At 41.2% G+C, this 25,780-nt stretch overlaps 1 protein-coding gene across 2 annotated transcripts in view; it reads left to right on the top strand.

Moving 5' to 3' along the window:
- Positions 1-25,780, top strand: part of EPHA10 (EPH receptor A10) — a 40,904-nt gene that overhangs the window by 2,442 nt on the left and 12,682 nt on the right. The window contains exons 3-9 of one of the 2 annotated variants that reach the window (XM_074191049.1): positions 2,547-3,261; positions 12,062-12,217; positions 12,864-13,263; positions 15,612-15,634; positions 21,890-21,993; positions 24,631-24,802; positions 24,989-25,097. In XM_074191049.1, coding sequence (XP_074047150.1) covers positions 2,547-3,261; positions 12,062-12,217; positions 12,864-13,263; positions 15,612-15,634; positions 21,890-21,993; positions 24,631-24,802; positions 24,989-25,097 — 1,679 coding nt within the window. Of the gene's footprint in view, positions 1-2,546; positions 3,262-12,061; positions 12,218-12,863; positions 13,264-15,611; positions 15,635-21,859; positions 21,994-24,630; positions 24,803-24,988; positions 25,098-25,780 lie in introns of both variants that reach the window. The other variant, XM_074191059.1, reaches the window with a different exon arrangement.

Genomic DNA, 25,780 nt, shown 5'->3' with positions numbered 1-25,780 from the left:
GGGTAGGAAAGAAGACCCTAGGTTACCAAAGGTACTAGACTAGATTATGGACCTCAGCATGAGAGTCATTGACATATGGTTTCTGTAGTCAACTATTGAGAAGTGCAGTCTGGGGACAAATAAAGCTGCTCCATTTTACCTCAGTTTCCCCAATTGTAAAATTACTAGTCATAACAAATGTTTACCACCATGCTCTCCCACCCCAACTCACAACATGTTTCATCAGGATAAATCATCTGCTACATGCTCATGATTTAGTTAATATGAAGTTGAATGAAAAACAATTATATAGGCAAATTTAAAGTGAAAATCCTTATAATATATATCAAAGAGATAAGACTTTCGGATAATTTCTTTTACTACTCCCTTCAACAACAGAAATGATCAATAATCCTAGTTTGGTAAGACTTTTTAGACTGGTATTGCCACTATGTATCATGGTGTAGTGGAAATCAGAGAATCTGGGTTGGAATTGAGGCTCTAATACTTACTAATGAGTGGCCCTAGACAAGTCATTTCTCCTTCTCTGGGCCTTATTTTTTTCATGTGTAAAATACAGGAGTTAACTATATATTGGCTAAGGTCCCTGTCAGATATAATATGCTCTGACTTTATAAAATATGGACTCTCCACAAGCATTGGTGCTGGACAGAACCCCAAACAAAATGAACCCTCAATAAATTTTTATTGATTGATTGAGTCAACAATCTTCCCATTACCCAGTTTCAATCAATTAACAATGATTTATAGACAATCTGTTGGTAAGGCACAGAGGTTTCCCAGGTTACAGACCCACCAAGTGCCAGAGGCAGGCATCTATCTCAGCATTCAGCACTCTGTAACAGTGCATTTGTCAATAGTAATAATAAAAGCACTCATATTTCTATAGTGTTTAAAGTTATACAAGTATTCATCCATTTTTCAAATTGATACTCATAACAGTCCAAGGAAGAAAGCAAAGGTAGGCTTGGAATCAGGGAACAATGGATTCAAATCTTGCTCTAAAACTTACTTTGAGACTGGACAAGTTATATAATAATAATGTTACCATAACATATTGCTTTTTTAAGATTTTTTCAAGCATTTTACATACAATATTTCTTTTTATCTCTCATAGCAACGTTATGAGGTAAAAGCTATCATCACCTCCATTTCAGAGATGAGCAAACTACAGACAAGAAAGATTAAGTGACTTGCTCTATAATCCCCAAACTAGTGCCTATGGAAGGATTGGAACCTGTTTTTCTAACTCCAAATCTAGTAGTCTAGCCACTAACTTCTATGAATGTCAGATATTCATCTAATAAGTATAATTTACTTTTTTTTAGGTTTTTTGTAAGGCAAATGGGGTTAAGTGGCTTGCCCAAGACCACACAGCTAGGTAATTATTAAGTGTCTAAGGCCAGATTTGAACTCAGGTACTCCTGACTCCAGGGCCAGTGCTCTATCCACTGCACCGCCTAGCCACCCCCATCTAATAAGTATGGATAGATTTTGGTGGAGAGTTTATACAGCAGGAGTCGTCTGAGCTGACGATATCACAGATTACATATAGTTGTATGGAAAAACTTGGACCCAAGTCCTTTCATAGAGCAGCCTTGGCCTGAGCCCAGGGACACCATGGCAGGTTTTCTAGGAGAAAGTCCTGAAGGCTCTGGAGTGTCTCATTATCAGGTCAGAGGATTTAGATCAAACTAGTCTAATTTAATTCCTTAATTTACAGATGGTGAAACTGAGGACAAGAAAGGGAAAGTTTGTTAGAACTTGATAGGGTTCAGAATTTGAAGGAATCTTATAGACTGTTCGGTTGAAGACCCTCATGTTATGCAACAGAATCAGAGAGAAATGGACTTGTCCAAGGCTTTATACTATATAGCAAAGCTGAGAACAAGGCTTAGCACATAAAAATCCGAATATTAGAGTTGGAAGGAACCTAAGAGATCATCTAGTGTTCCCCTCAAAAAGACTGAGTTCAAAATCTCCTAACTGTATGACCTTGGATGAGCCATTTAACCTCAGTCTCAGATTCTTCATATATGTCTGGGGATAACAATAGCGCCAACCTCCTAAACTTTCTGGAGGGACCAAATGATATCAAATTCATAAAGCACCCACACATTCCCTAGCGCTTAGTAGGCACTCGGTAAATGCTACCTATTGTTGCTATCATTCTAGACTTGAGGAAACTGAGGCTCTAGGAAGTTGTGATTTGTCCAAGATCACACAGCTACTAAGCAGAGTCAGAATTTGGACTCTCTAGGTGTTGTTTTGTTCCTTTGTTTTGCAAGACAATGGGGTTAAGTGACTTGCCTAAGGTCACACAGCTAGATAATTACTTAAATGTCTGAGGTCGCATTTGAACTCAGGTCCTTTTGATTCCATGGCCGGTGCTCTATCAAGGTGCCACCTAGCTGCCCCTTGAACTCATTTTCTAGCTCCAAATGTATTCTCTGTCTGTGGCTCTACAAAGCACTCGATGTAAAACAGGTTTCTTCTTCCCTTGCCGGCTACTGATCTGCCCCTGTCCCCCTTACCCCTTTCTGCAGTGGGAGGAAATCAGTGGAGTGGATGAGAATGACCGACCCATCCGAACCTACCAGGTGTGCAACGTGCTGGAGCCCAACCAGAACAACTGGCTGCAGACAGGTTGGATTGGGCGACGCGGTGGGCAGCGGATTTTCATCGAGCTCAAGTTCACACTTCGGGACTGTAGCAGCATCCCAGGGGTGGCAGGATCTTGCAAGGAGACCTTTAATCTCTATTACACCGAGGCAGAGGCGGAGGCTGGGGCAGGAGTAGAGGGGGAGGGAAAGGGCGGGGCTGGCCTAGGTGGAAGCCTGAACGAGAGCCGCCAGCGCAAGGTGGCCACCATCGCGGCCGATGAGAGCTTCACCCAGGGCGACCTGGGCGAGCGGAAGATGAAGCTCAACGTGGAGGTGAGGGAGATCGGGCCACTGAGCAGGGACGGCTTCCACCTGGCCTTCCAAGATGTGGGCGCCTGCGTGGCCTTGGTCTCGGTGCGAGTGTATTACAAGCAGTGTCTGGCCACAGTGCAGAACCTGGCAGCCTTCCCAGACACTGTGGCCGAGGCTGCCTTCTCGTCTCTGGTGGAGGTCACTGGCACGTGTGTGGCCCATTCGGAGGGGGAGCCCGGCCGCCCACCCCCACGGATGCACTGCAGTGCTGATGGGGAGTGGCTGGTGCCGGTGGGCAGGTGCAGCTGCAGCGCGGGCTTCCAGGAGCGGGAGGAGTCCTGCGAAGGTAAGTGGGACTTGGGCGACACAAAGCACTGGCTAGACGCGCCCGCGCCCGCGGTGGCCGTAGGAAATCTAGGGCTTGTTTGACAGATGTAGAAACTGAGACTCAGAGTTGAAATGAGCTGCCCGCTGTCCAGGATTCAAACTAAGCAGGCCATTGCACTGCTTCTGATGAAAGCAATAATAGCCTCTTGCATGGTCCAGACACAACAGCCCAGTGAAATAGGGAAGTCCTCATTTTACATATTTGAAGCGTGAAGTGGAGTGACTTGCCCAAGATCCCAGAACTAAGTCAGTAGTTTAGCTGCGGCTTGATCTCAGGTCCCCTGGACTGTTTTTAGTGTTCTGTTACACTCATTGATTCAGCTGGATGAGGAAGGGCTTTAATGAAGTGGAGATTACTTGGTCTACACTAGAAGGGAGTGCTTTCTGAAAGCTGAGAGCACGGTCAGAGCAGGATGGTTATGAGAAGTTCTGGAATCCCAGAGTGGGATACAGACCCATTCCCGTCATCATGCAAGTAGGGATCTTGGTAGACTAAGAGCTTACATCACCGTTGATTCCTCCCTCTCCCCCAACCACTTCTGTAAAAAAAAAACAAACAAAGCGAAACACAGTGAAGTTTCCCTCAATGCCTTACCAAGGTCCAGGATAATGTCCCATTAGCCCTGGGGAAATCCCAGCATATGGGCCCATGGCAAGGCCAGGAGTACAGACTTATGGAAAGCACAAGTTAGAGCAGGCAGATTATGAGGGTATTATATCTTAGGCAGTGCTTTGATCATGTCACTCTGTTCAATAGCCTTCATTGGCCTCCTATAGCATGCTTAGTCTGGCATTCAAGGTTCCTCTCCCATTTGGTGTCACCCAACCTTTTCATATTTAACTCCCACTATTTTCCAGCATGCAAAGTATACTCCAGCCAGACTTAAATTATTGTACAAATCTCATATTTCATCATATCCGTGCCTTTTCTCACAACATTCCCTAAGTTTTCTCCATCTCCTACCTTCCCTCAACATTATTTCAATCTTTTGCCATCCTACTTCAAAGCCCAATTCAAATATAGCTTCATCCCAGAAACCTTCCTGGACTCCCTCAGTCAATAATTACCTTCCTTTTTAGTCATCACACAGTACTTTATTTGTATCTCTTTGACATACTGAGCATATTTCAATTTGTATTAGCTCACATAGCCATCTGAGTATGCCTCATATCCCCCTGTTAGACTGTGAGCTCCCTGGGGGCAAGAATTATGCTTTATTCATCTTTATATCCTTTTCTCCATGTCTAATTCACTACATTGAACATAAAAGTTGATAAATAAATTTTTGTTGAGTTGAATTGAAATATTTCTCTCCAGCTCCCTCTAATCTCCAGAGACTCCATATTAAGACTGGCTCTTCAGCTCCCAGTTTTGCCACCCACATCTATATCCTTTCATGCTACCAGTGGTTTTCTCTACATTCCTAATTCTGCCTCTTGAGGGACCTTAGGCAAGACTTTAATGGTTTAATAATTCAGCCTGTAGTTTGATGGACTTGAAGGGACTGCAGACTATAAGGATAGGGAGCAATCCAGGGAACGAGGCACAAATTGAGGGAGGGTTGGAGAAGGAGGGACAGAGACCCTAGGTTTTTCATATTAAAATATCAATAAAATAGTTAAAAATAGTCTAAAAATAGAAAAATTTAAAAAAATAAAACCCTCAAAATACAAAAAAGTTTTGCCCCTCCCTACCAGATGCAGAGTTATGGAAATTATTGGGATTTCTCTTCAGTATGTCTTTTTAAGGATGAGCAAAAGCCGAATCATCTTATAAAAACTATTTGTTCATTTTTTACTTAAATATCCCTATCACATCACCTCTGGCAGGGGCACAAGATTTTTTGACCCCTTTGGTCTGTGATAAGATCCAGAAAAATTATGAAGTTTTGGTAGCCTGAGACTGTGCTGTCATTCTTCCATATATCAACAAATGATCAGTCATTGATTTAGAGATCAAATGTACTTTAGAGATCATCTTCTCCAGTACTCCTTATTTCAAAAGTGGAAATTAAGAGACTTGCCCAAGGTCAAGAGGTTTGCCAGTTACTGTTGATTTAGAAAGGTTCCATGAATAGATGATGTCTGCTGTCCAAGAACCAGCCTGTCTCAGTGTAGACAAACTTCCTTCTCAGGGCAGATAGGATTGGCCACCATTTTTTTTTTTGTTATAGCCACTTAGAGAATTGCATAGGTAGATAGATAGATAGATAGATATATGATAGATCTATCTTTCTACACACATACATACATATACACACATACACACATATGGATTTACATGTAGATATCTGTGAGTTTATACTGGTGGAGAAACTTCTCAACAGATAGTATAAGAGGCTACCATATTATTTTTCTGTCTGTCACATTTCACGTCTGATTTTGGCTAGGGTTCTGGCTCTGATTCTCTCTTGCTCTCCAGCCACAGCCCCTGGGTCTAGCTCAAGCCTCTAATTTCTAATGTCATGATTTTTCAACAATGTACATTCTTGAAGGAAAAATATTTGATGTCACTATAAACATAATTAAATTCCTTCCCCACTTTCCAGGAGGAAGCAGGCAATTATCTGTCCTCTCTAGAGGCCCAGATTTTCTACTCAAAGAGAGAAAATGAGGAAATTCCCCTCCCAACACTAGATTACAAATAAGGGAATACTAAAGAGAATAGTCACTCCAGGGAACCAGCCTTGAGAGGGAGGGCAGCTCTCAGCCCATCCCTGATGTTGCCTGACTTGGAGCCCACTCAGACTCCCCAAACCTATTAAAAATTCCCAGGACCCATGTCTCAAAGAAAATACCTGGTCCAATTGTGCCTTCAAAGGTTAAAGGAAATAAAGAAGCAGGTTCTCTCCTGTCAGGAAGAGGGGGTAGGATAGGGTGGAGAAAATGAAGAATTTTCCTTCTGAAAAATGCTTGTTTCCTAAGCCTCCTTAGTCCCAGAAAGACTTGAAGAGTGGTTAATGATAGTTGGTGATGGGGTGGTGATGGATGATAATGATCACTGATGCTGGCAATCATAGTGGGCAGTGGACAGTGATAAAGATCAATGAGTAATGATATTGAATGATAATGATGGTGAATAATGGTCAGCAATATTGGGTAACATGGGTAATTATGGTTAGCAATGACCACCAATGATGACATCTATGATGAAAAATTATTAGTTAGTGATAGTAGGTAATGATCAATAATAGAAGGTGATGTTCATTGGTATTAAACAGTGGTTACAAGTGCAAGGGAGTCAAGTAATAATGATTTTGACTTTCTTTTATTTTTATCTCTTAGCAAATTTCTTGGCAGATAGTAATTGCTTAATCTATATTTGTTAAGTCAACTAGAATTTATACAGTGTTTTAAGGTTTGCAAAATACTTCACAAATTTCATCTCATTTGATTTTCATAACAATCATTAGAGGTAGAAGCTTTATCCTGATTTTGCCAATAAGTAAACTGAAATAGACAGAGGCTGAGTGACTTGCTCAGAGTCACACGGCTAGTAAGTGCCTGAGGTCAGATTGAAATTCAAGCCTTCCTGCTTCCAGGACCAGTGCTTTATCCAATGTGCTACCAAGTTTTGACTGACAGACTGGTGAGTGATCATGGTGAGTGATGGTTAGTGATGAATGATAAGCAGTGATAGTGGATCATGGTTGATGACAATGTCAACCCCCCTACAGTCTCAGTGGCTTTTAGTTTTGCATAGTCTTTTTCCAGATGCTGAATCAACAGTCATATGCATAAGAAACAAAGCAGATAAGTCTTGATGGACACAAGAGTGAATCTTGGAAAAAGAATTCTCTAATCCTGGCAGGTCTAGTAACACAGGGACTTATATTCTTGGAACTTCAGAATCTTGAAAGTAATGACCAGTTGATACTGGGTCCCTAAGTATCTCTAAGTGCTTAATGAGTTTTTGTTAAATTTCAGTTGTTCAATTAACACTAGACAACTTGGATTATCAAAATTGGAGCAGGCCTCAAGAGTTCATCTCTGTCAGGGGTTCACAAGATGTGGTCCAAGGACTCCCAAGGGGCCCTGAAACTTTCAGAGGATCTAGGAAGTCAACATTTTTTCTCATAATAACACTGATATTATTTACTTATTAAAATACTCCTCCCTTTCCCCAAAACAAGCATGCATTGGAAACTTGGCTTTTTTCATATAGTTCAACTAAAGCAAGATATTACAACAGATCAAATGCAAAATCAGAATCCAGTTGCCTTCTCATTAAGCCAGATATCAAAGAAATTTGCAATAATATACCAAACAATGTTTTCACTGTTCTTTGTTTTGGAGAGTATGTTTTTCTAAAAAATATCTTATTCATGTTAACATGTAATGGCTTATTATTGTTATTTCAGATGAATTAATAAAAAATTTGAAATTTTATCAGTTTTAATTTCTAATACATTGGTGGCTTTAACCCATATAAACAAAAGTTCCTTAGCATCCTAAATAATTTTAAGAGTGTAAAAGAGTTTTGAGACCAACAAAATTTGAGAACTGATGATCTAGGCTAACCCCTTACCAAATACAGGAATTGCTTCTTTTAGAAGGGGTCTTAATCTTTTTTGTGTGTTATAGACTCTTTGGTTTTTGAATACAAAAAAAAAATAAAATACTTAGAATTACAAAGAAAATCAATTATGTTGAAATTCATTCATCAAAGTATGAAAAGAAAAGCCTGAGTTCAATGGACCTCTGGTTAAGAACTTCTCTAAATATATCATTTACATATGGTTATTCCATCTTTGGATACTAATAGTAACCTGGAGCTCACTGACTATAATGGTAAACCTAATTTAGAACAGCTCTGCTTCCAGTCAACAAATCAACAAGCATCTGTTATGTAGAAGGCACAGTTCCTAGAATTATTGAATCAAAGAAATGCAAAACAAACAATCCCCCCCTCCCATAAAAACCAAACCAAACCAAACCAAAGTCCCTGGCTCTCCGGGAGCTCACAGTCTAAAGGGGACATAACTGGGAGATAAGGTATAAACCAGATATATACATAACAAAATGTAGATAATTTCAGAGAAAAGACACTACAATTGAGGGAGAGAAAAGATTTCTTTCAGAAGGTAGAATTTTAGCTGAATCCTAAAGGAAATCAGGGAAGCCTGGAGGTGTTGATGAAAGAGGGAGCATTCCAAGGCTAGAGGACAGTCAATGAAAGTGCTTAGTCATAAGATAAAATGTTTTGTTCAAGAAATAGCAAGGAGTCCTGTGTCATTAGCTCTTAAGGTATGAGAGAAGAGGGCTAGAGAGAAAGTAGGGTTTAAAAAGACTGGAAAGGTAGAAAGGGACTAGGTTTTAAGGGACCTCAAAATCCCAAAGAGAGGATTTTATATCTGATTCAGGAAGTCATAGGGAGCCACTGAAATGTATTTAATCAGTGTAATATGGTCAGATTTGTAGTTTAGGTGGCTTTAGGTAGTTTGAAAGCTGAGGAGATGGACTGGAGTAGAGAGAGACTCTAGATAAGGAGATCAATCAGAAACCTATTTCTTGATTTCTGGGAACTTTCTAAGCTGAAATTAACCTCCCCATATTTTTCATCCCTTGGTTAAAAAGTAGGTTAAAAAAAGAGCAAAATGAACCCCACTGTCTACTGTATATGCCAAGGTGTACTGTAATTAAGATTACCTTGTCTTTGAGAGGAGATAAGGGAGTCCATCTGACTTTGCTACTCATTCAGAGGGCCCTAGCTTTTTTTGTTCACTTCAGCCCTTAGATCTTCTAGAATTTCTGACCTCTAGAACCACATACAAAAAGTACTTGAACTCTGGACCCTCAGTTTTAAGATCTATTCTATCCAGTCCATTCCTGGCAGGTCATGACTATTCAGAGGTTTGGAAATATTGTCATAGGTTATGTTGATCTGTGACACCCAAATTCAGATTTCCTTTCCCTACATTGGCCTTATGCCCCCCACACTCAGTTACTAAAGGATTCATGACCAGTGTCCCAATGTTGTGACTTTCAGTATGAGTTCCATCATGACATTTTCTCAAAGCAAAACCCTTTGTTTTGATCATCCCTTTTTCTGGCTTAGTGATTCTCAATGTCTGGTTTCATTTGATGTTTGAAAGGACCATCACTCCTTTTTTCCTCTATGCTTTGTCTGAAGTTGTATGCAGGGAACTTAAAGAGTTCCCAAGTCTCTGTCTGAATGCCCCAACTAGGGACAAAGAGTAGAATGAGGACAGAGCTGGAAGATGTTCCCTGACCTAAAACTTCTCTATCTTCAGATCCAAACCTTGGGACATGAGATCTGGAAATAAGAGACTTATGGAAGGTATTTTAATGAAAGAATAATCCCCATTAAGTAGCACTTTAAACTTTGTATTCCTCCCCCCCCCCCCCAAGTCCTAAAAAGCAGGTAGTCCTTGTGTTATTATTCTCATTTTCTTGGTAAGGATGGTGACTCAGAAAGCTTACATTACTATCCCAGCTTCACAGAAACAATCAGTATTGGAGCCCAAGTCTTTTATTTCTAAGTCAGATAAGGTCATAGATGTATCATCTATGATACACTCTACCCAGAGCATATTCATTTGTCTTCAGGAAAACAACCCTTGTCCTGTGTTCAACTGTATTGAGACAGTGTCCCTCAAACATCCCTCTCTTTTCTCTCCTTTTCAGTTTTAGGAGCAATTTATAATCACAAAGATTTTGAGTTTGTGAAATTTCTCATTTAGAGAAGCAACTCTCTAAGATTTATCTACTAAATTATAGATAGGTTTAGTGGAGAAGCTGTAGGAGAGATTTGTGCCTGTTAAACCTCTCATTGCCAAATGAGAAGTTAACTTCTCAAAATTTATTTACTAAGTTCAGGAATCTGTAGATAGATTTCAGGGAGTTTATGAATTTGTATTAAAAAAAGAAACGTGTTTATTTTTACTAACCTTTGATTTATTTTACAATTATTTATTTTATACATTTAAAAATATTATCCTGAAAAGGGGTTTATAGACTTCAATAGACAGCCACAAAAGTCCTTGTATTATGGAAGGATTTATATCTATAAAGCCTCTCACTGTTAAATGAGAAAGGGAGTTATGCTTGTAAAGCCTCTAACTGTTATGTAATAGACAACTTTCTAGGTCTTTTCTTTTAGGCCCAGTCTCTTAGTTCATTGAATTAGATTAAGAAATATTTATTATGAGTGCTTAAGGAATATTTCCAGGATGGAAATAGGGAAGAATGGGAGAATTTTTTTGAGGGGGGTGAGGGGAGAGACTGATGTGTTAAATTGTGGACATTGAGTTTAAGATAACTATAGAAGATCCAATTAGAAGTATCTAAAAGGCAGTTGGAGATGCAAGATTGGATGTCAAAAGAGAAGTTAAGGTTATACTGGTAGATCTGAGAATCATCTGTAATATAGATGATGATTGAAATCATGGCAGTGAATGAGATCACTAAAAAGAAAGAAGAAAAAAAGGGTCCAGAAAAGAGATTTGGGGGAACAGATCTCCTAGGGGAACAGCACTAGATTTTGCCTGCTAAGGCCTTTCCAAGGCTGTGAATTTGTAACCCTTCACCAATTATTGGAATATTATTAGATTCACCAATCCTTCTTAAAAGTAGAGACTAGAGATCCTTGAATGATGGCTGACATCACAAAATTTATCTTATCTAGTGCTCTCTGCCTGTAGGATGGAATGATCTCCTCCCTCCCCCAAGCTGATCAGTTAACCAGGAAGCCAAAGCCTTCTGCTACTTAGTAAGAGGAGCCAAGGAAAAGAAAATCCTTAGTTATCTCTATCCACCAGATCTTAGGCTCTTGAGAGGAAATAGATCTCAAGATCTGATTTGTCTCTCTTTCATTGCAGCCACAGCTTTTTTGCCTGGCCACCTCTCTCCACATTAAACTTGTAGCATCAGCTCACGTTTCTACAACATTAAGCTCTTGACACACAGTATTTCATTCGATACTGTGAATAACTGCATGAACCAACCAGTAAAAGTATAACAACCCCCATTTTACAGAGGAGGAAACTGAGGATCCAAGAGGGAGAGTAATTTGCCTAAGATGAGCAGTTAACAAGTGGCAGAGATGAAATGTCAACTCATGTTTCCACCATCCTTTCTACTGTAATGGAGATGTGTGAGGAAGAACTATCCTGGGGGAAGAGTTGGGAGGAATGGGAAGTCCTGGGCTGTGGCTCTTAGAGAAAGGGCAGACAATCCCAAGTTTCTAAACCCCTCCTGGCTCCTTAGCCCACTGCCATTTGTGGCATATAACAACCGGGAAAAGGGCCTTAAAATACCCACATCTGAAGAGGCAGGCTGTAGGGGAGGTCTTAATGTGTGTCTGGCCACAGCCACCCCTGATCCTGCCCTGCCCAAAGCTAGGCAAGGAAATTTGTCTTAGAATCCATTTGGATGGTGGTGGCGACCTAGAGAAGGGAAGGGATTGGGTCTATTCTTTTTGTTTTGGTTTGTTTTTTTAGATTTTTTCAAGGCCATGGGGTTAAGTGGCTTGCCCAAGGCCACATGGCTAGGTAATTATTAAGCGTCTGAGGCCGGATTTGAACTCAGGTACTCCTGACTCCAAGGCCAGTGCTCTATCCACTGTGCCACCTAGCCGCCCCGGATTGGGTCTATTCTTGATTTTTTTCCATCTCAAGGGAGAGCCTTGCTAACTCTTCCCCGTGCCAGCTTTGGGCCCACCCTGTCCCCATCCCACTGCCAGCCCGGGTCCACCTTTCCCGGGCCCTCCTGCCCCTGACTGTCGCCTCTCTCCACAGCCTGTCCCCCTGGATTTTACAAGGTGTCCCCGCGGAGGCCCCTCTGCTCCCCGTGCCCCGACCATAGCAGCGCTCTGGCCAACGCCTCCACGCTCTGCGTCTGCCAGGACAGCTACTCCCGCTCCCCGGCGGACCCACCCTCAGCCTCCTGCACCCGTGAGTCACCCGGGGCGGGGCGGGGCGGGGCGGGGCGGGGCCCGGCGATGCCCTCTCCTCTGGTGCCAACCTCCGCTCCCCAGCTTCCAGGACCCTTCTGGGAGCCCCAGCGCCACCCAATCCCAGGCCCTGCCAGCTCCTCCCTGCCCCGCACCTCTTCCCAGCCCCAGTCCCATTTCCGTGGCTTCTTCTCAGTTCCGCTCTTCAGTCTTCCTGAGGTCCAAGCAGCCAAAACAGGAGGGGGCGAATTCTAGCCTGCCGTCACGTTCCCCACGAATATTAGCAGGAAAAACCCCAATTTCCCTCAAACCCAGCCCGGAAAGCCCTCTTGTCTTCACTATTTCCGAGCCGCATGACCTCGCCCTCCAGCGCTCAGTTGCTCTCCTCCGTCCAGTGAGTCGGGTCCTTGGACCAGGACCCGGTCTCTTCCAGATCTAAGTCTCTGCTCCGGGGATCCCCTCCCCAGTGACCGCCCGTGTGGCCGCCCCCGGTCCAGTCCCCAGGCCAGACTCTCTAGCCCTTCCCCAAAGCCTGTGACCTTCGCGGGCCCTCCTCTCCCTGCTCCAGGCCAGGGCCACTCCGGGCGCTGCCCAGGCCACATGGGCCAAGCGGACGCGCTCTCACCGCCCCCCGCTCCCCGCCCCAGGTCCTCCGTCGGCCCCCCGGGATCTGGTCTACAGGCTGAGCCGCTCCACCCTGCTGCTGCGCTGGAGTCCCCCGGAGGACTCGGGGGGCCGGTCCGACGTCACCTACACCGTCCTGTGCCAGCGCTGCGGCGAGGAGGGGCTGGGCGCGGAGCAGGGGCAGGGGCTTGCTCAGGGCCCCGGGGGCTCCTGCCAGGCCTGCGGGCCCAGCGTGAGTTTCGTGCCGCGCCAGACCGGACTGCGAGAGAGGACAGTCACCTTGCTCCACCTGCTCCCGCATTCCCACTACACCATCCGGGTGGCCGCGCTCAACGGCGTCTCCGGCCTGGGCGCTGTGGGCACTACTTACGCCCAGGTCACCGTGTCCACGGGGCTGGCGGGTAAGGCCCCAGGTTTACCCTGGTTGATCCTGTTCGGATCCCCTGACCTGGCCCTGGGGTGGTTTAGATCCCTCTTCCCCTCTCCTCCCCTTTGGGTAGAAGGTAGCCTCTAGGCAACTTGGGAGGTATGGGAATGGAAATCCCTTCTCTCCTCTGCTCAACTCCCTTAATTCTAACATGCCACCTCCCCACTTTGCCTGTTGCTCCCCGCTCCCGTAGTTGGTTTGTTTGTTTGTTCCCATCTAGTGTTGCCCACCCATAACTATGTATAGAAACTTGCATAGAATAGTCAAAAAGATAAAAGCAAAACAGTCCCTGCCCTTAAGGAGTCTATAATTTGTCAGTGAGTATACACAAATTGCCATATACAAAATGTGTACAAGATAGCTACACAGGGTGATGGGCAAAGAAGGACCTAGAAGGGCAGGGAAATGACTTAGGAAAAGTTTAATGTACAAGATGAACATGAGCTGAGTCTTGAAAGAAACTAAGAGTGCAAGTGAGGAGAAAGTGCATTCAATGCAACAGTGCAAAGTCAAGGAGGTGGGAAATGAAGTGCCTTTTGTAAGTAGCACTAATAAGACCAGTTCATCTTAACTATAGAGTGTATGAAGTGGGATAAGGTAGGAAAAGGCTGGAAAGGTATTGTACGGCCAGGTTATGAAGGTCTTTAAATGCTTAAACAGAGGTGTTTATTTTTGCTCCTAGAGGCCACTCACGTTTATTGAGTAGGGGAGGGATGTGTCCAGACCTGTGCTTTAAAAACTTGACAAGACACCCTTCCACACTCACATTCAATCAGTGTGTACTATGGTCCTTGGCGACTTCCATGCAAAGTTGTGAATAGACATAGATAATAAAATCAGAAATAAGAAAGACAATAAGAAAGAGATCAGAAAGCAGGAATTAAAGGTTATGTATACAAAAATAAACCATATTTCGGAGAACTGTTTTGGTAAAATATAACCAAATATTAAATCTGACTTGAGAACAGCATTCTTCACAGTGTGGTGGTATAATCCAGGATTCTGTTGACCAAAGTTTCCACAGAAAAATTATTTCAAGAATTGATAATAAGGGAAAGATATTCTCTTAGTTTTGTTTTGCTATTTTTGGAATTTTTAACTTCTCAGGTTAATCAATATTCAAATTAAATATAGAATAAGTTATGACACAGTAGATGAAGAAAGTCTTAGATGAAATCACCAGAAGTGAGTTTGAGGGGTTTTCAAATATCATAGGTATTTTTAAATAGCATAATTTTTTTTCATATTTTTTGGTTCAGCAATTAGTCTTCCCCTTTTCTAGTTTTTCACCCCTAAATCAAATACCTAGACAACATTTTCTAGGAATATTCATGTCTTTGTGGGGATTTCAGTGCAGGTGTATTCATTAATGTTCATTGTTGTGTTTTAGTGGTTATCACTGCATTGGGGGGAAAAGTAAAGCCTTCTTGTTGGCATTACTGCATATTCAAATGAAATTTAAAAAATTAAGGTAGAATAATGATAGCAAGTGAGAAGAGGTAATTGATAATTTTGAAGTGGTGGCAATAATATCCAAGCATTCCATAAACTCCTCAATTGAACCTAAACACACTTGGAATCTCAACAGATATAGGAATGGAAAAAGATGTGCCCAGTTAGTCTGGTCCTCAGATTTCAGACCAATAGGTGGCCTAAAGGCCATTTTGAATGTAAAAAAACCTACATTTTTATAAATTTGGACATTTTTATTATTATTTTCCTCTATTAATTTAAATACATATTTAGATTTTTAGAATCGAGCATAACTGATTTTGTTTACGGAAGCTCTCCTACACTACTACTACTATTTCCAGAGGCAATAGTGTAAATTAAGGAGCCGCTAGATGGCGCAGTGGATAGAGCACTGGCCTTGGAGTCAGGAGTACCTGAGTTCAAATCCAGCCTCAGACACTTAATAATTACCTAGCTGTGTGGCCTTGGGCAAGCCACTTAACCTCATTGCCTTGAAAAATCTAAAAAAAAAAATAGTGTAAACTAAAGGAGAATTATTTTTTCTCCAAAATTGAAAATGAAAACTTCACATATGATTAGTTTCCCCCTTTTAAAGACACCTACTTATCACCTTCTTCAAATATAAATGTTCACCTATGCTTTTGGAATAAATTCACTTTGTAATTTAAAAAAAAACAAGCATGGTGGCATCTAGGTGGTGCAGTGGATAGAGCACTGGCCCTGGAATCAGGAGTACCTGAGTTCAAATCTGACCTTAGACACTTAATAATTACCTAGCTGTATGGCCTTGGGCAAGACACTTAACCCCATTTGCCTTGCAAAAACTAAAAAAAAAAAAAAAAAAAAAAAGCATGGATCTGGAAGAAGCCAGGGAAAAGTCCAGACTCCACAGAAGTTCATGCCTTTACTTCTTGAAGGCTTAAAAAGTCATAAAATATGAGACTTGATTATCTCTTGACAGGAAAAGACTGCTCATTGATGTGTCATTGTGAAACCAGATGTCTTCAACTTGTAAAGATCAGAATCATTCAAAAGGAAAAAACTAGAAGAATTAAAACAAAAAGATGGTATTCAATTCAATCCTGGCCTATTTAAACAAGTAGCAAGTCACTTATCCCTTGTCAATCTCAGTTTGCTCATCTGTAAAATGGGAATAATTATAGTATCCATTTTATAGAGTTGTTGTGAGAGTCAAATGAGATGGTGTATGTTAAGTGCTTTAAACTATTATTATGAAAAATGAACAACAGCAAAAGAGACATCAATACTAATTATAATAATTTTACACAGTTTAACTAAACTAATCACCATAATAAGGAACCCAAAAGAGCCTACAGAGCATACCTCAGTCTACAAACACTTGAAAAACTTCTCAAAACAAGTGTTTAGAATATCAACTGATTTGTGAAATGGTAAGAAGAAAGATGATGATTCTAAGTAGTATTGCTTCATAAAAAGAGAAGAACAATGGAGTATAGAACCAGTTTAAAGAAAGCTTAGTAAGAGAAGCATCTAAGCAAAATCATTTGAAGGGAGACTTCACATTTGTGAAGTCATGGAATTTCTTGGAGAATGAAGAATCAATAACAACAGTACAAAACAATAGCAGGAACACATCACAAATAAAAAAGAAATCAGCAAACAAAAAAATGGATGACTTATAAAGTTTTTTATAACAAGCTACTTTTTCTATAAAGGATGGTGGAAGATAAAACTCTTTTTTTTAGGTTGGGTTTTTTTTTTTAGCAAGGAAATAAATCTATACTATTTTTTTTTTTGCCCAAGGCCACACAGCTAGGTAATTATTAAGTGTCTGAAGTCATATTTGAACTCAAGTCCTCCTGACTTCAGGGCCGGTTCTCTATCCAGCTGCTCAGAAAATAGAACTCTTAATATCATATTGGGAGTTTTCTCATAAGAGAAAGAGAATTGTATAAAAGAGGGCAAGGAAGTTAGGTTGGAGCGAGTGTCAATAGAACAGATCTGTGCTGGAGGAGACAATTGTGAGAGTATTGAGATATCAGTTCATAATGTAACTAAAGAAGGGTCAATACCAAAGGGGTGTGTATATATGCATTGTATTTGTTATGTTGTATGTGAATTGAAATCTCAGACCTTTTTAATACTGAAAATGACAAAAATATAGGATCACACTGTATTATTCTTTTCTGATTATGAAAAAGCATTTTAGTAGAGCAAAGCACCAACTTAAGAGATCTCTTCTAACAAGATGTTTTTCATCAAAATCATTCAAGATTCCATAGAAAATATAACAAGAGAAATAACCTTTTTCAAAGACCTGCTGATCATAAAATCAGATGAAGCACAAAACAGATAGATGGATATGTTTGCCAAAGGTGTTCACTACCATGATGGAGGAGATCTAGCCCAGAATCCAAGACCAAAAAGGATTTCCAATGAATGTTGAGTTCTACCAGATGCTTCTATTTTTTGGTAATATTGTATTAATGGTATCAAGTCCCAGAACTTTGCAGAGGTTCCTGAAATCTATCATCAAATACTCAGAAGAGATTTTATTGATCACATATACAGTAAAGATCAAGTGGATGAAGAGCCTATTATCCAAGTTATGAATACAGTTAGATATTCTATAGAGCTTGCCAAACAGTAGGTCTATCTTGCATAGACAACACAAATAGCTAATTAGAATTAATCAGGAGGAGAATAAGGTAGATTACTTTAAGGAAAGTGCAAAGTTCTTTTAATGATACCAGGCTTCTCTTTGAAACTAAACCACAGTTTTTAATACCAAAATTCTACTGGAATTTTTGAATGGCTGTGAAATATACATCAAAATACTTTTGAGAAAACTTAAAATGAATATAACACAGCAGGTAATAGAGAGAGACACATAGTATGGAATAAGCAGGCTCCAACTTGTGGCTAATGAGGAACTTTGAAAGAAAACGAGTAAAAAAAAATCTTAGGGAAATATTTGATAAGAAATGAAGATAGCCTGATCATTTGGCAATAGCCAGGAATAAAAGGTGGATAGCGAAAGTGTTTTACTAATATCTTTGTAATGTTGAGAGAAATTAAGGAAGGTTGGGGCGGCTAGGTGGTGTAGTGGATAGAGCACCGGCCCTGCAGTCAGGAGTACCTGAGTTCAAATCTGAGGCAAATCTGGCCTCAGACACTTAATAATAATTACCTAGCTGTGTGGCCTTGGGCAAGCCACTTAACCCCATTTGCTTTGCAAAAACTAAAAAAAAAAATTAAGGAAGGCCTCCAAAATGTTGATGAATGATGGGAAACAAAATATAAGGAGTACAGTAGTCCCCTGTAAAATCCTACTATGATACTCTTTATGATGTGATGGTGACCTTTGGCTCTTCAAGGTTATGCCAATAAATAATTGAAGGACTTCAAGTATGTTGCTACAAACAGAATGATTCTATTTTCTGAGGACCAACCTATCTAACCAAGAAGAGGAACCAGATAATGAAGCTTGTTTTGATCTTGACAACCCATGAAGTAGAGGAAAATACAAAAAAAAAAATACTCTTAGTCCTGTTACAACCCTCCCACCTTCATCTTCTGCAGAGTTGTGGGAAAGAGTTCGAAAACAAACAGGTTTGAGACTATTGACAATCTTTAATTTGACTGTTGGTACTCTAAATGCAAGATCCAATGATCAAGGAATAGACATAGTCTGTGAGGAGTTGAGGCATACCAATCTGGAGTCAAGAACAGCTGTGTTCAAATTTGACTTTAGTAGCTGTGTGACCCTGGATAAATTACTTCACCCTGTTTGCCTCAGTTTCCTCATTTGTAAAATGAGAAATTGACAAACCACTGCAGTATCTTTGCCAAGAAAAACCTAAATGGGGTCATGGAGAGTCGGATGCAACTGTAACAACAAAAAGATTCATTTAAGATGCAATGATCAAGGAATAGACATAGTCTGTGAGGAGTTGAAGTGTACCAATCTTTTTGTTTTTTAGGTTTTTGCAAGGCAAATAGTGTTAAGTGGCTTGCCCAAGGCCACACAGCTAGGTAATTATTAAGTGTCTGAGCCTGGATTTGAACTCAGGTACTCCTGACTCCATGGCCGGTACTCTATTGACTTTGCCACCTAGCCACCCCTGTACCAATCTTGCATTGTTACTACAAACAAAATTAAACCAAAGAAGGTAAAGCAGAGGGAAGCATGGAAAGCAGACCCAGGCTAAAGCAAGCTTGGTGAATAACCAACTAAGCAAAATAATCTCAAGGATATTCAAGGATGAAAAAGAAAGTTGACTACAAATAAAAAAAATGGAAAATTTTCAAAAAAAAATTAACAACATTTCCCCATCCAGAATAGTGGAGTCATTCATTTGAATGTCAGCATCATAGGGCTTACAAAGAATATCAAATGGCAGTAAAGAGAACCAAAAATGAGAAAAATTGCTAGATTGAATTGAAGTCTATATAGACAAGATTCGTGTTGGATGTGATACAATGTGAGAGGATTCTAGGGACCAACTTACAAAATATTCAAATAAGGGAATGACACTAAAGGCAGGGAAAAACTCTCAGCTCTTATTGATTCCAAAAAAAAGAGTATTGAGAAAATGTGAACATCTACCTGCCTATCATGCCTATGCCACCTTCTATAAAAACAAACAAAAAGACTCATGAAACTTTTTGGCTATTAGCTGTGCATAAATTTAGAGCATCCTTGATGAGGATATTAGTGGAGAACAAGCTGTATTTTGTAAACAATATTCAACAATGGACTATATTGTTATCATCTCCTAGCTAAGTGAGAGGTGTAGAAAATATGAGATCTTATTGTGCTTATTATTTGTTGAGAGGAAAAAAGCATTCAACTTGGCTGAACAAAACATTTCCTTATAGGTTCTTTTAGAACAAGGTGGTGCAGTGAATAGAACACCAGGTCTGGAGTCAGGAAGATCTGTGTTCATATTTGACTTTAGTAGCTGTGTGACCCTGGGTAAATTACTTCACCCTGTTTGCCTCAGTTTCCTCATGTGTAAAATGAGAAATTGACAAACCACTGCAGTATCTTTGGAAAGAAAAGCCTAAATGGGATCATGGAGAGTCGGATGCAACTGAAACAACAAAAAGACTCATTCACATAATCAAGATCATTTAGTATTTCAAAGAAGATATAATAATAAATATAACCCTGTTCAGACTTTCTGAAAATATGTATGAAATGAGACCTGTATAAGTATCTCACAGGGTCAGCATTAATATGTTATGGACTGCATGGTCAGAAGAATTGCTAAGATCATGGAATTTTAAACAGCAAGAATCACTCAGGATAGACAGGAATGGTTGGACTTTGATTTGCATTACTCCAAATCAATAATATCACAGATTTATTTGAATCATTGAGAAGATACAGGTAATACAATAGAGGTCACCAAAGACATTTATCGCTTCGGTGCAGAATATACAGCATAAAGTCCAGATAGAAGAGGGATTCCTTGTGCATGGTGAAGTCCTCCAGGTGCTCCTGTTTGCATATGACATTATGCTGATTACATCAAATCCCAAGACATTGTAGGACTTACTAGAAGAAATAATCAGTCAAAGGAACTTGGCCTGATCATCCATACAGAAAAGATCAAATGGTTGAAGAATGTAATCGTCCAGATTTCAACATGTACCCTATAGAACTTCTCCAATTATCTATCAATTACCTATCTATACATCTGTCTTTCTATCATCTATTTCTTTAACTATTCACATACCTATATATATTTACTCTCATGTGTTTGTGTGTGTGTATGTGTATGTGTGTGTGTGTGTGTGTGTGGAACAGATATGTGTGTGTGTGTATATAAATATCTTTATGTACATCAGGGATTGGCAGCAAAAATGGGCAACAAATTGGGTCAACAATTGGAAAAATGGAAGACAGAAGGGCGGATTGCTTTGGAGGAATCACAAAACACTGTTTCTTTTGTTTGTTTGTTTTTTCAAGGCAATGTAGTTAAATGACTTGCCCAAGATCACACAGCTAGGTAATTATTAAGTGTCTGAGGTTGGATTTGAATTCGGCTCCTCCTGACTCCAGGGTCAATGCTCTATTCACTGTGTCACCTAGCTGCGCCACACAAAACACTATTTCTGACCCCAAACTTCCCATAATAGCAAGGGCACTTCTTTTAAATATAAATATTTTAATAATGTTGCTATACAGCAGTAAGAACTGGAACACTTCTGCTTCTGAAAAACTAAAGTTGAACATCCCAAGAAGGCAAGGCAAAGATGCAAGGTTAGTGTGAACATCTAACCTGCAAGGAATTCTGAAGAATAGCAGGAGTCAAGGATGTCCTAAAATAAATATTTAACAGAGGGAGAAGATGGGTCAGTCACATGGTAGAAGCAAAGGATTACAACTGTTCCACAGGAACCCTCTGTCATCAGAAGAAAGTGAGGAAGGCCTTTGATACATTGGTTTAACCCCTTGTAATGAATCTTGGAAAGGATATGTATGAGTGTCTCATGGGACGTTCATTGATAGGCTATGGGCTGCATGGTTGGCATGGTGGAAGGAAACTCTAAAATCGGTAACTAATGGATCTAGTTGAGAATTTCAAATGAAGGCAAGAATGACACAGGATAGTTGGGAATGGCCGAATTTTTATTTCATCATTGGAGGGAACTTCAAAATCAATGAGATCATACATCTATTTAAGTCTTTGAGAATACATCTCCACATAGAAATTGAGGCCTGCAGATTCCAGACTTGTCATTAACTATATCTAACTATCCAATATTGGTTTAATTAAGGGCCCCACCAATTTTTGGTTCTTTTTTTTTCTACTAAGCCTTATCTGGGTACTCACTGAGTGAGGCCAGGGCAGCTTAGAATTGGTACCCCTACCATAATGTAAAGGTGGCTATGGTGTGATTGGAGGGGGAAGGATTATTAAGAGACTATTCTACTGCTCAGTCATTTCAGATGAGGGTCCCTTAGTTTTCCTGGTTCATCTATCTCCACCATTCTCCTACAAGAAGCTGTTAACATTTCAGTACCCCCCCCTGCCCCTCCAGCATATGCTCAGCCCCTAGCAGTTGCTCATCAATCTTCCACTTCCCCAGGAATTCTCTTATCCCCTATCCCTCTTCATCTTTCAGGATCCGGTGGAGTGACTGAGATCCACCCAGACCGTGTAGAACCCAAGAGTGTCTCCCTATCCTGGGAAGAGCCAGGGTTCCCAGGGGTACCAGGAGCCAACAACACTGAGTATGAAATTCAGTACTTTGAGAAGGTAAGCCCAGGACTTTTTTTTCCCTAGGCAATGGGGTTAAGTGGCTTGCCCAAGGCCACACAGCTAGGTAATTATTAAGTTTCTGAGGTCGAATTTGAACTCAGGTACTCCTGACTCCAGGGCTGGTGCTCTATCCATTGCACCACCTAGCTGCCCCTCCACTGCACCACCTAGCCACCCTGCCTAGGACTTTCTTGGTTGTCTCTGAGGTCCCTTCTTTAGAGTAGGTAGGGAGTGCCTCAGTGCTTTTCATTCCTATGTATAGAGTTCCTGGGCAGTGTAATGTTCTGTGGCCAAGTCCCCATAAATGGGAGAAGCTGAAGTTAGAGGAAAATTAGAAGCTTAAATGCTCCATAGGAAAGGACTGTGTCTTTTTCACCTTTGTATGTCCAGCATGTAGTACAGGACCTTATACATAATAGGTGTTAAATGATGTCTGTCCTTGGTTCTTGAAGAAGACCATGACATGCATAAGTCAGGGAGATAATGTCATGACAAGCATGTGAACTGAACTTGAGTGTGTGCATGTGTGTGTGTATGTGTGTGGGGGTACTGTACTAAATCACCAGCCTCATTTTCTCCTCTGGAGCCATTTGGGTCCAGGGACTAGATATGGATCAGGATTACTGGAGATGATACTGGTTGTGAGGCAATCAGAGCTAAGTGACTTGCCCAAGGTCAGACAGCTAGTCAAGTATCTAAGGTTGGATTGAACTCAGGTCCTCCTGATGCCAGGGCTGGTACTCTTCCACTGTACTACTTGCTGGTTGTTGAATTAGGAGGAAAGGATTAAAGATTATGTCTTATCTATTGAAAGAATTGGGAATATTTAGCTTAGTAATGAGAAGATGTTCAGAATTGGAAGATAGAAGAACTAGTTCCAAATATATCCAGGGTCTCACTCCTCTTGGCAAAAAGGCAGAGCCAACTAGGCCAGAAGTTGTATATATTGTCATTGTACTAGGTATTTTTGTTGAATCACTTTTTTGGCTGTTCTAACAGTATCAGAATTCAGTTATGAGAAGTAGAGAGAAGGAATGGGGTGTTTCCAAAACTTACTGTGATATAAAATCAAAAGCCACTTTTAAAAATTCATGAACATGTAATCTGTAGGTCTAACATGAAAAGATTAGATTTCTGATGGGTCCCAGAGGGAAGAACTAGGAACAATGAAGGGAAGTGAGTGACTGAGGAAGATTTGGTTTGGTAGAAGGAAAACCTTTTAAATAACGTCCTGTCTAAAGTGAAATAAATGGGAAATAGTGAGCCATCATGCACCCCTTGAATTCTTTAAGCAAAGACTTGATGACTTCTTGTTGGGGTCATTGAAATGGAGTTCAGGTAGACTAAATAGACTCTGATTTGGTGAGTGTTACAAGGATCACCTAGAATTAGTCACTTTAAATGAATTGAAGATGCCTAATGGGCCATCTGTCACCCATGGACTTTCCTAAGCAATTCTCCCTGGGGGTGAGCTCTTCACTAACATGCCATCTTTTCTTCCTCCCCCCCACCTCCTCCATGTCTTCCTCACTGTCTCAGTTGCCCTAGGGCACAAGTCTAAACCTTCCTTACCTTCAACAACTTTAACTTTAACAACAATGAGATCTATTAAGTACCCACTGCATGCAGAGTTCCATAAGGGATATGGGAGGAAAGTTGAGGGAGAAATTTCTGACTTTTTGAAAACATTTTTGATTTGCAGACTCCAATCCCTTCACCACTTAAGAAGTCATAAGGAGTTACTTTGGCCAAAAAAGATCACACCTGGTGGCCAGCCTTTCGTTCTAAGGCTCTGGATGAGGTTCTCTTTTGCAATTGGGGTCTCTACCCCTTCCACCAGTAGCACAAGGAGAGAAAGAGAGGGAAAGGCTTTGCTCTTGAATGCAGGGATTTAGTTGTGGCTAAACGTATATGAGAGATAGAAAGGAGGGACCAGGAAGGGAAAACAGGATTTTGTCTTTAATCTTGGGATAACAATAGTTTTTCTCTGAGCATCTCCTCAACTTGTTGCTACCATCCCCTGTGTAGCCCTGAGGTGGGTAGGTTTTCCCTCAACATGTGGCCTCCCTGCTATCACTTTTGATAGCAAGATGTCCTAAACTCCAAACACCATCTTCGTCCTCCTTTTCTTTAAAAAAGGCTTTATTAATGCTTTAATCTTTCACACATTCATTTACAAATTTATCCTCTCCCTGTTCCTATCAGTGAGCCTTTTCCCCAGTAACACAGATTTTAAAATAAAGGGGGAAAAAAGTTTATCAAAAAGTTTATGAATGTATCTCATACTTTTTTTTTTCCCTTTAGGATATGATTTCTCTCTCATCACATTCAACTTAGATCAATGCATACCATGGAAACAATGTAAAGACTAACAGGCTGCCTTCTGTGGGGGTGGGGGAGGGAAGCGAGATTAGGGGAAAAATTGTAAAACTCAAAAATAAATGAAATCTTTCTTTAAAAAATCAATGCATTGGCTACATCTGACAATATATTCTAAGTTCTACCCTGATTATCCCCCATCTCTGCAAAAAGGCCTCCACCTCTTTCTAAGGAAATGAGGGCCTGTCATTGTATTGGGCAGTTGAACCAGAACTCCTAGCCATCAGGCCGTTCTTCCCTTCCTCCTTTCCCCAGGGCCAGAGGGAACAGACCTATGCCACTGTTCGAACTGGAGCACCTGCTGTCACAGTCAATAATCTGAAACCAGCAACGCTCTATGTTTTCCAAATCCGAGCAGCCTCACCCTCCCTCTCCCCAGAAGTTGGAAACTTCACTCCCAGCATAGAAGTAGAGACTCTAGTGGAGGGTAAGTATTGGGAGATTGGGGAGAAAGGAGAGTGAGAGGCTCCAAGGGAGAAGAGAGATGGGAGGAAGACTCTGGGAGGGAGGGGCAAGAAGCTCCCAGTACTGAATGTGGTCTGGGGTCCTACCCTGGGATAATGATCTCATGCAGCCCCCAGCTTGTTATCCAATCCCTCCTTTTCCATCAAAGCTGGCTCAGGGTCTAGAAAACAGAACCCTGCCCTGGTTGCTGTGATAGTCGCTGTAGCTGCCCTCCTCATCCTTGGCTTCGGGCTCAGTTCTCTGGCTATTTGGAAGAGGTAAGTGGCTTAGAAACCCTTCTAAAATGTCCTGGTGCCTGATGTCCCTGGGATGGGAGGGTGTAGAGATTCAGGTTTACGCCATCTAACCCCCCAGCACATACAGATATATACAAACAAGGATGTCTGATCTAGATACTGAGGTTGAGATGCAAAGCTTAGCATGGTGGGAAGATTGCTAGATTGAGTCCTGAGATCTGGGTTCTAGTTTCAGCTCTTCTAACTCAGTATTGTTCTTGGGCAAGTCTCTTCCTCTCTCTGTAAAATGAAGGGGGGGGAGTGGACTTCAGCATTTTTCTCAGCTTGCATATTCCCTGGTTTGCTGCATGGACTGTGCCCAAGATCCCTTTTGGTATTCTGTGATTTTGCATGTACATTTACATATATGATGTTAAGTATGATGTACTGACACACACACAGGCACAGAGTTCCAGGGATGCAAAGACAGAGCCATGTGCCATCCAGCCCTTCCCCCTTCCTCCTCCCCACTGCCTGAGAAGGTTGGGATTTGGCTGCTTAAATCTTTAACAGCCTGCAGGCCTCAGCAGGAACAGGGAGGGTGGACCCAGTCTTCCTGGGCTACTGCTCATAGTGATTAGGATTCGCTTCAGAGGGCCATAGGCCCCCAAGGGAAATGAGCTCCCGGTGTCTGAGCAAGCCTTGGAACTAATCCTGAAAATAAA

This window comes from Macrotis lagotis, chromosome 1, assembly GCF_037893015.1.
Source record: "Macrotis lagotis isolate mMagLag1 chromosome 1, bilby.v1.9.chrom.fasta, whole genome shotgun sequence".
Lineage (NCBI taxonomy): Eukaryota > Metazoa > Chordata > Mammalia > Peramelemorphia > Peramelidae > Macrotis > Macrotis lagotis.
The sequence above is the reverse complement of the archived record's forward strand: the minus strand, read 5'-3'. Positions and strand labels throughout refer to the sequence as shown.